Source organism: Lygodium microphyllum, chromosome 5 (genome assembly GCF_053477565.2).
Source record: "Lygodium microphyllum isolate KBCC chromosome 5, Lygodium_microphyllum_v1.1.10, whole genome shotgun sequence".
NCBI lineage: Eukaryota > Viridiplantae > Streptophyta > Polypodiopsida > Schizaeales > Lygodiaceae > Lygodium > Lygodium microphyllum.
In genome coordinates this window covers 49793367-49804904 of record NC_141139.1, presented here as the reverse complement: position 1 = coordinate 49804904, position 11538 = coordinate 49793367, and the positions used below count along the sequence as shown (strand labels likewise).

Here is an 11538-nt window from a genome sequence, read left to right as displayed (position 1 = left end):
ATCCCTCATAATTGATTTGGTCAATTGTCTCATCAAGATTAAGTGCTATTTTGTGAAGCCCATAAAATTTTGGAATCAATAAAGTACCAATCATGCATGTGTTGTTTAAGTATATATATTCCTTTGGAAATTCCAAAGAATCTTCTTAAAATATTGCTATATGTATATATAACTAACATGCATTTTTTGTTATTGACATATCTCATGTGATAGTACTAATTTTGTGCAACTAATAATGTCATTTCATAAAATTAATATCTCTTTCTAAGGTTAAAAAAAGAATGTATGGGGTCTAATGAAATGGCCAACTCAAAAGGCTAGATGTATCGTTTAAAACAAAACGCTATTTATGTAACCTCAACATTTAATAGCACAAGTTGTGGGATATATAAGCCTAAGATCAATGTGGCTTCTCTTGTGTCACTTTGAGGCATCAACTTCAACTTTTGACTTCTAGCACAACCATATCACATTAGCATCATTTCTTAACACATATGCAGTCATTTGTCAAGTTGCATACCAATTAACACACTTGTGATGGATACAAATAATATCTTCATTAACTTTATCTCATAGTCATAGTATAGCTTAATTTCCAAATGTGCCTAATCTCAACTCAAGAACGATAGATAGTCTTGATGCGCCTCTTTTTTTAAATTTTATATGTCAATCATAATAGATAGAGTTTTTAATATACTTTGTTTAGACTTTATTCAAAGAAATGGCAATAGATACATTCACTTTTTCGGATTTTTTAAGTAGCTGTTGTGACTAAAGCTTTTTGAGCCATAAAGTTTTTTTCTTTCCTAATTGAAAGAGGCTCTAATATTAAGAGAAGAGAATAAAATATCTCTAGTGGACGTCAACAATTACATGCTTACACATGCCATCATCCACCATAAACATCACCACTGGATACCATGCAATCAATCGCCATCCTAGAAAGATGCAAGTCCCAAGAACATATAACTGGCCTCGGAGAGCACTCTTCAATCGACTACTTTTTCTTCACCATATGTACTTCCCCTTCCTCATCCCAAATCATCATACTTTTCCATATGTGATACAGTTTGCCATCCTTGGGGGGGGGGGGGGGGGTCACTATGTATAAATCCTATATACCACATGTGTTCATGGCATGTTTTATATATCCCTATGTAGCCTATTTTGTGGAAATTTTCTTGACCCTTTTGTGATGTTTTACCACATAATGTATAAATCCCCTGCTGTAAGTTTACTTTTCTCATAAAAGATATCCTTATGTAACATACATAAAACACTACTTTTCTCATAAAATTGAACATAATCAGCTCTTAAGGTTTAATAAAAAATTTTGTGCAGTCTTAATGATGATATATACAATTAGAGGGCATTGAACCTCTATGTCTCTAATATCTGGGCAAAGGTGGCGAAGGACATTGGTATCGAAGTGTGTTGCACTTGAATGGATCCCAAAACAGAGCGTCAATAACCTAGATGTTGTCGTATCACTGCGCGACAAACCAAGAAGAAAGATCCCTTGCCAAGATTTCATGATGGCCATGACTTAAAGGATTGAAGATAGTGTACAAAAGACCGTGACCGAGAGTATTATGCCTACATTACAGTGTGAACATGACTTAATGGATATGGTTGAGATGGATACAGTGTGAGCAAAGACATTTATGGCTGTCCATATGGATAACCAAGACCAAGTGCGCCCAAGTGAAAAGCAAGAAGTGTAAAATCTTAATGTATAAGGCTAAAAGCCTTATAATAAAAACGTTCTTATGGTCAACCTCAAGCTCAAGGAAACACCTTTAATTATTTTGGTCAAATACCTATGCCACCTACTCATTTTTGGGCAACATCAAGTTTTTTTGGAATGGAAAATCCAATGGGACAACCACCTAATGCTCATGGGTCTTGGAGCAAGACATGAATAGAACATCTCATACATGGATGTATCATAATGCACAAACAGTCATACATGGACAACCACACCATTATGACAAGGAGTACAAGGAGGAGATTAATATCCCTAACTTCAAATGTGATAACCCATCACCAACTGAACTTGAGGAGTTGTTTGACAAGCTAGGGATATACTTTACTTTATATCCACGAGGTGGTGCTATATGGCAAAAATAGGAAATCATTTTTTACTTGGAAGTTTTCATCTCATCATTGGAAAATGAGAAATTGGAGAGGCGTTGGTACTCTTTACAAGAAAGAAGACAATTTGCCATTAGAGAGTACTCCAACCAATTTCTCAAATTCTCAATGTATGTAGATGGAATTTTAGATGGATCAAAGCTTAATAAATACATCTCTAGAGCCACCCTATCTTTTGAAGTTGGAGCTATGTAGCCCACTTTCATACATGTTGCCATTCAATAAGTAGAAAGGTACAACTAGAGATATAGAAGTTTACAATCCAAGACGGGGGTATAAATTAGTCCAATAAGCCTACAAGAGATATACAATCATTTGAAGAGCCAAAAGATGGAATTAGGACTAATGGAAGGCCATTAAATACCTATAGTAGGATACCCAAATTTCCTATAGCATAGGCATCAAAACATGGCCAAAACTTTAGACCTATTGTTGATGGGAAAGTTGAGCAAAAGAGGATTCATTTCAGTGCTAAAGCTTTAGCTAACAATGCTCGAGGGAAACATGTTACAAATGATAGGTTGAAGGACATGTTTGCTAAAGGATTGTGTTTTAAATGTGAGAATAAGGGGACAATTGATCATAAATCAAAGTGTAAAGCAAAGAATGCAAGAGTGAGTATGATCATTGAAGATGATCCAGAAGATAAGCCACATGTTAATATAATGCAAAATGAGGATGGGGTAATTTGTGAAGAAACGGATGGAGATGAAGAGGGCACCCATGATGAGTATTATGATCCTATGAATGGATTTCCATTTGACCGAGGTGGTTACTATATAGATGGTCTTTGGATGATTGCTCTTCTCCAAGATTGTGCTTCATCTCTCATGACACATGGACTAGATCTAAGGGAGACAATACACTTTGACTCAAGGGATTTATTAATAAAAGAGTTTCTCATATTCTCATAGATATAGGGACCACTCCTAGCTTTGTGAACTTTGAATCCCTTGAAGGGCTGAAATGGTTTCTTCTTGAGATGGAGTCTTCTTTGCGTGTTCAAGTAGCTAATGGGGCTCATGAGATTAACCATCGAGTTTATTCACATATTCTTGTTGTTCTATCGTCATCATGTACCACTCACATTAATCTCATTGCTTTGGATATGGGTCCTATTGATATAGTGCTTGGATGTGACTAGCTTAGACACCTTGGAAAAATTTCAATGGACCTAGAAAAGAAATAGATGGAATTCGTGTGGGAAGAATGACAAGCAATATTGCATGGTATTGAAAAGAAAAGCATACAGCTAATCAACCTCAAAAAGATTCAGAAGGAGATTAATGCTAAGTCATGTATATTTGCACTTCTATTGTCAAAAGTGAATGAAGAATAGTCTTTTAGCTCTTGCAAAGAAATGGATCCTTGTCTTTGTAAGTTGCTGAAAGAATATAGAGATATTTTTTAATCTCCTTCTTTGCCACCAAAGTGTGAATTAGATCATCTAATTGACTTGACTCTTGAAACTAAGCCTACCAATAAACCACCTTATAGGTTGTCTAAGTATGAAAGAGAAGAGGTGGAAAGGCAGGTAAAAGAGCTCTTGGATAAGGGTTTCATTTAGCCAAGTTAGTCTCCATTTGCTTCACCAATACTTCTATAGTCAAGAAGAAGAATAAATCCTTTTTTATGTACATTCACTATAGGGATCTCAATAAGTGCACAATAAAGAACAGATACACCATCCCTCACATCAATGATCTCTTGGATGAACTCAAAGATGCTAAAGTGCTTACCAAGATTGATCTCCATTCAGGTTATCACCAAATTTAAATGGGGGGGGGATGAATATAAGATAGCTTTCCACATAGAGAGGGGTCTCTACCATTTATGAGTGACACCTTTCGAATTATCCAATGCTTCTACTACTTTTCAAGATTTGATGAATAAAAAACATTAGATTAGGACAAGCCAGGAAGGGCCGAATGCTGACTTTCCTAGTGTGTAATCCTAGATCCCAACCAGTGTCATTTTAGGTGGAGTAGAGTTGAGACTATACCTTATGGATAGAGGGGTGTCAACGTGTATTGTTCTCCCTCGTTTAATCTCACTTTCTTTGAACCAAGTGTGGCAATTACTTGCTTCAGTTTTAGATTTCATAGGAATGCAGTCACCTCAAAAATCGATACTAGAAAATGGCAATTACCTTGATTTTATTGCTTTTGTATAGAAGTCATCATATAAAACTTATTTTTCATGTTTTTAAATCTAAAAGATGAGAAGAAGAGAGAAAAGGAGAATTCTTTACAAAGCTCCAAAATGAGTTTTGAAATCTCGTAATGGTACCTCTAAAGGAATCGACAAGCCTTTAATACTCATGGCTCAAAAAGCTAGATGCGATTTGGCAAGTCCCCATGTCCATAAGTATAAAAGGTCATGGTACCTAGTGGGACTCATTTAGAAAGAAGACATTATCTCCATGCAAACTCGAAGTGCGAAATGATGTGTTGTTGGGGAAACGAAACACAAGGTTTAAACTCACACACAATACTCAATCCAGAGTCAAACCCATTTGGAGTAAGCCCTGTTTGTTAAATTTGCAGATTAGAAATTCTCTTTCTTCAATTTGCATTAATTTTAGAAGGCGGTGGAAAAGCTTCATTCTTTGCTATCGACAAGTGGCGGTGTGACTAACGTTTGACGACAAATGTAGATGTATAGACAAGGCTAATCTCGCGTTGTATATGGCTAGCAAGGCCGAAATCAAGCCTAGCTAGAAGAGCGTGCCGGCGCTGCTGGATCCCGCGGGTACGAGTGGTTCGTCGTCTGCTGCTGGTGCAGCAGGGCGACCCAACTGGTACGCCACCCGCTGGCGTAAGAGCCGGCCGTCCTCTCGGTGCTCCAGGGGCGTGCTAAGGGCCTGGGCTATGGACGCCTCTATCTCCGCGTAGTAGCCTGCGGAGTTGCGGTACATCTCCATCACCATTCCCAGTTGCATGTCATGCGAGAAGCTACCGGCGAACGTGGCTAGAACGCTGCAAAGGGCCGCGACCAGCCCGAAGATGGAGTGATAGCCTGCAAAGGCGCTGACGCTGCTAATGGCATTGCATGCGGCAGCGAGGAAGGCGAGCGAGGGGGCGGCGATGGCCAGGCACTTGTTGACCTTCACGAGGTTCTGCGCCCAGGAGGTGTAGGTTGTGATGTCGGAGCGGCGGAGGAGGGCTGCGGCCTGGGTCAGGTCACGGATGACGGCGGGGCTCCATCCGTTAATATTGACGTTGTCGCCCTGCTGCAATAGATCAGTTTCCGCAGCGGCAGCTCGACGTTGATCAGTGGTACTTAATGCAGGTCTGAGAAGAGGTGGGCGGACTTGGGCCGGGAACTTTTCCAGGCCGCCTGGGGTGAGGGGCATGGGAAAGGCCCGATCCAGGGCGTATAGCCTGGCTTGCGACTCCCGCAGGAGAGACCGCCCCTCCTGCCGGAGGCTCGGCGACACGTGGAGCGCGTAGCGGAGGTCCCCAGCGAGCTTGCGGAAGAGGCGGGTGGCGGAGCGCTGCTCCTCCGCCAGCTGCGACGGCTGGAAGTGGTTGATCGTCGCCATCATGAGGCCGCTACCAGCATTGAGAAGAAGCGCAGGGAGGCTGGCGCTGAGCTGGCTCGTGTAGGCCGCACCATTCAGGGCAGCGAGAACGGCGGCCGTGAGGGAGGCTGCGGTGAGCGTGGCCTGGAAGAGCTTGTTCCAGCCGTCCCTCTGCTGCGCCAGAATGGCGTGCGTCTCCGCCCGCTCGTCCGCCACACTCGCCAGCAGGCGCAGCTGCGCCTCCAGCATCTCCAGCTGATATTGATGATCATCGTCGTTGTCATCGTCTACGTCTATAAGTCGCCTCCCCTTGAACCTCCCTCCATCCTCCGTGGGCCACATCATCCGCACAAAATCACTGGGTGTAGCTGGTCCATATCGATCCGAGGTGACAGCCGTGCACCGGTATCGCTCCTCCAGCTCGTTTTGCAGGCTGACATGGCCGCCGCGGATCGTATTTTCACGGCTGTGATCAGCTGCATCAACAGAGGCGTTCACTCTGATCCTGGTTGTTAGACGCCGAAGATCATTACCATGACTGGAGAATGGCAGTGTATTGGTGGCCCAGCCTGCAGCGCTCGAGCTTACTACCGAAGTGCTGGGCATAGCTGCCACGGACGTTGACGTACGACGAGATATATGCAAGTATTACGGAAGAAGCAGATTAGCAGATTATTACCAGGCAGCACGGGCACAAAGCACCTGCAGCTAGATAGATGGTGCAGGTACAATGCCTCGAGCTCACGATGGATGTAGTATGAGCCGGAATTGTAGCTAATGGCGATATGATTAGGTGGGGAAAGAAGAGATGTATTCTGGGATCTGCACCGCCCCGCAGTTTTGTACCGCCATTTCGTCGACCTAGTCATGATTCATCGCTCGCAGAGGTGGACTTTTCCACGGTAGACTTTTGCTGTTGGACAGAACGCCAATTCCAACTTAGGAAGTGAAGTCAACGATTGCCGCAGCCAATTCCCGGTCATATTCTTGCGATGACACTTTTGATCTAGTCATTAATACAAACAATGTGTCCTATTGAGATGCGCATCGAGATGATAGATCCCTACAGGCTACGACACATCGGGTGCGTCGAAACTTTCCACTTCAACCCACACAAGTGCTATTAATATACAATGGGAGATAGGCTACATGCCTCCTTAGAAGTAATTTTTGAATAAGAGTAGCCATCCCATTCCATTCTACCATTGTATAAGTGTTTGCATGCTAACTAGTAATGATGCAATGCTCACGAAAAATAGTTTTCTTAACCAGTAAAAGCAAAAGCAAGTTTCCAAAGTGACTAGTTTCGATGTTCAAAATCTATGTGAAATGTCGATTTCATGATTAAATTACTTGATAAATCCGCCAATCTTTTAAGGGTATAGCAAGATTCTAGCCATTACTTTAAACTTCCAAGCAGAATAAATAGACTAAAATGTCGCTTTTAGCTAGCACCCTAACAATGTGTAATGGGAGATATATATTTGCATAGCAATAAGTTTTGAATAACGACTAACCATGCCATTGTACCATTGCAAAAATGTGTATGTCTCTTTACAGTAGGGCGATATGATATATACTTTCTAGGCTCTTACTTCACCTCTCTTTGTAGACCAATCTACTCTTGGCCCATCTCTGCCCTAACTCATGTTATTTGAGGGGAACCCATCCTCACTCTATTCCCACTTGGACAGACTAATCTTCATAATCTTCTAGCCATGTGCACCTATTTTGAGACATGCTTTTAGAGAAATGATATACGACATGGAAGAATGTGCCTAGAAGAAGAACACATGCATCTTTGAAAGAATGTTATGCAACAGACTTAAACAACATGCTGATGGATGCATTGAAGAGCATGCCTAGCCTAACTAAGAGGTCATTGTTCTATGGAAAATGCAAACATTGAATAGTTTTGCAATTTAAATTAGTTCTTTAAGCACACTTCTCACCTCTCAACCAATAATAGCAACAACCCCTCATACATCCACCCATGTTAATATTAAGGAAACCCTAAACTAACAACTATTGGAGACCTTCCCTGACCCTCAAACTTTTGATCTAGGCTACGACACATCTGGTGCATGTTGAAACTTTAAAAAACTATTGGATTATTTTATCTACTACACTTTTGATCTAGGCTATGGCACATCGGGTGCACATTGGAACTTTTCACTTCAACGCACACAAGTGCTATCAATGTGCAATGGGAGATAGGCTACATGCCTCCTTAGAAGTTATTTTTGAATATTAAGAATAGTCATCCCATTCTACCATTGTGAAAGTTTTTGCATGCTAACTAGTAATGATGCCTCCTTAGAAGTAATTTTTGAATAAGAGTAGCCATCCCATTCGTATACTCAATATATTAATACACTTTTGATCTAGGGTACAACACATAAGGTGTGCGTTGAAACTTTCCACTTCAATGCATACAAGTGCTATCAATGTGCAATGGGAGATAGGCTACATGCCTCCTTAGAAGTAATTTTTGAATAAGAGTAGCCATCCCGTTCCATTCTAACATTGTAAAAGTGTTTGTATGCTGACTAGTAATGATGCAATCCTCACGAAAAATAGTTTTCTTAACTAGTAATGTTCAAAATCTATACGAAATGTTGATTCTGTGATTAAATTAGTTGATAAATCTGCCAATCTTTTAAGGGTATAACAAGAATCTAGCCATTACTTTAAACTTCCAAGCAGAATAGATAGATTAAAATGTCACTATCACAGGTTTTCATGATAGCTCAACCTACCACCTTAAATCTCGCTTGTTTGATTGGAATATCTGCCATGAGACCAAATACGCATATATGAACTTTTCCAATGGACTCAATGAGCTATTCGATGGACTCAATGAGCCTTGCCAAAGGAACATACACTCAGAGAAGAGCTTCCGTTGATTGTATTAGAATCTTTTGTCAGCCCTCCTACAATGCCATTCCTTCTCTTTTCTTTTGTCTTGTTGCACCATAAATTTTGATAAACCTTTTTGAACATCCAACATGCATCATTAAGAGCAAAAAGTGCTCCTAGAATCTAATGTTTGCCTACCTCCCTGAATTCTACGTTGGTGCGATTAGTGATCAATCCTTTGGCCAAATATATCCCATAAGCTCCCTCCATTATTCAACAAGTCTTCATATACATATATCCTCCATGACATGCGACTATCTCTGTGCTTTTAGCTTTTCCAATGTTTCTAAGGTCAAAAAAGAATAAGCTTTTCAAAACAATAAGTTTTATGTGTTTCCTCGTATTATTCTTTTAAAGCTATTTTTTTCTTCTTATGCATATATTGATTTCAATGGTTCTTTTTAAGCAACACCTAATTCCTTAACTATGAACCCATGCTCAATCATCCTCTAAATACCCTAGTATGTCTAATTTTCAACATACAATAATATAGTCCGTGTAGTGCCACCACATTATGGAATCAATGTCATGGCTACTAAAGCTCTTTAGTCAAGCTAATACAAGTTGTTAAAATTCTTCACTTGCTAAATCTCTGAAAAAATAAATTCCTTGTGTTAGACTTGTAAGCTAAATTCTACTTGCTTCACTTCACTTAAATATAGTTTCCAACTTATGAAGCAAGTTGTTCGATTTGATAGGGTCAATAGGAAGAGAAGTACTAGCTCAAGCTTATTGCAGTGCATGTGTGGTGATTTCCTCGACTGTAGCAAGATAAAGGAGGAGATGCAGCATAATTTTAGGGAAGTGAATGGTCATGACGAGCCACTTGCAAGATTAGAGGAGGCTGTGTGTCTTTCAAAGGATCAGAATTGTTTTTTGGATCCATTATGACTGTGAGAAGCTTTCTTTTTCTATCCCATGCAGTTGGTTGGATGATGCCATGCCCAGGTGTTTGCTTTTGCATAGAGCCAATGATGCTATCAAGCATATGTTTATGGTGATGGCCAAATTGGAGGTGGTTGTGGCATACATCTACGATCATATTGGATGGTGGCATTGGTTGGAGCAAAGATTGCAACACCATTCTAGTTTTGTTTTGGAGGAGATATATGTATGATTATGAAGAGGGAGATCTTGTGTATATGGATGTGTTTTATGGAGTGCTTGTTGACATGGATAGGAAAGCATCCTACAACTTGATCATTATCAATTGGCCACTATCAAAGACTACAAGCATGATTTTTTTGTTAGTACGGAATGAGACACCTTGTTCCTTCATTCTTGAAGAGTGATTTTACTCGTGTGTAGAGAATGAAAGCCAATTAGTGTGCCTTAAAGGGCTGATGGATTTATCATAAAGTGAAGTGTGACATATCAAATTGATGAGTGTTGGATATTTACCACTAGATGTTGACGTGTGCTTCAATCAAGGTTTGGCTTGAGATTAAAGTGTTCTTTTGTTTGGGTGGCTGGGTGGTGTTTTTGAGATAGAGTTATGCCATTTACTTGTATTCTTCATTGTTTAAGGTTGTCAGAAGGATCTTAGTGGTTAGAAATAAATACATTTGTCTTATCCCACACACAGCTCTCTCCAATGCTCCCAAGTAATGCTCAGATGTTTTCCTGTGTGGTTTCCTAAAAAATGTCTAGCTTTTGAGCCTCCCATTGAGACATTAGCCAAGACATCTCTTGTTTTCCCTGAAAGTGTTGGATTTTTTCTTAAGTGAACTTGACCTACATGAAAACCCATTTTGGAGAGTAATGCCTCACATTCGTCAATACACTCATCCAATAAAGACAAAGGCTTATTTGAGTATGCATAGTCGAGATGCAACTTGAGAAGTTTATCAATAATTCTAATCTTTGCATGCAAAGTACATATATAAACATTTGTAAGAGGAATTGAAAGAATTGGATCCCCTATATCTTCCTTGTTTTTTTTAAACTTAGATCTATAGAGTCTCTAGTTGGGACTCTTCTTACACGGTGCAAGTAGCTCCAATCTTTAGACCCAACACTTTCCATGCAATAAATACAAGGATATTTTGCATTTGTCCCATTACATATTCCAAGCATACATTTGATAGTTTTCAAGACAGTGCTCATGTGCCATTCCACATTAAAATTACCAACCCTATCAATGACCAACATTTCTCCTTCACTTTGAGACTTAATAATGTTTGGAATACCTATATGAGTAAACAACCATTTCAGTGTTTGATGATTCTCAATTGATCCCTAAGCTGCACTAACCCACCAAATCTCCATCTTAGAGTGGAACTTATGCACTAGTGCTTGACCCCCACCATTGATGTATTCCAATACCTTGTTCATGGTGCAAATGATGACTCTTTACATCTTTTGTCCTTTTTGAATATGTGCTTCATCTAACTTCAAGGCAAACTTGAAAACCCCATGACATTTCTCTAACGTGATTCTATACATGTGAACCATTGCAATTTGCACTCTTCTTAGATCAACCCATATATTGTTAAATACATTGTATTTAAAACTATATATATATTTTTTGTCTTTTCATATGGCATAGATGCTTCAATATGAATGTATTCCCTGAAAACTTGTGGAATCTTACGATTCATGACTGTCCTTGCAACCGATACTCTTAGGGCTTGAGGTAACCCAAATGCAATTATTCTATTACATTTTATATTTTTAAACCATAATCTTGAGATAATTCGATAACCTTTTCAACTAATGTTGACGGTATCACATGTCTCTACAATTTCGTTTAGTTTTACTGTGTCCTTTAAGTCCTTGACCAATTCTTCAAGATTTGGGCCTCTCAAATCCATATTTTGAGGTGACTTAAGAATCCTCAAAATATCATTCTTATTCATGGTCTCTTTTAAAAATTTGATTCTCTCCTCACTCTCTCAAATATTAATACTTGACATGCTAGATACATATTTCTTTACAAGATT

The 11538-nt window shown here is 39.7% G+C and overlaps 1 protein-coding gene across 1 annotated transcript; it reads right to left on the bottom strand.

The window, feature by feature from the left end:
- Positions 1–4479: 4479 nt before the first annotated feature.
- Positions 4480–6459, bottom strand: LOC148035807 (putative F-box protein At4g22030). The gene has a single exon (XM_087679010.1). It carries the CDS (start codon positions 6281–6283, stop codon positions 4871–4873), a length of 1413 nt encoding a protein of 470 aa, XP_087535136.1. The 5' UTR covers positions 6284–6459; the 3' UTR covers positions 4480–4870.
- Positions 6460–11538: the final 5079 nt, after the last annotated feature.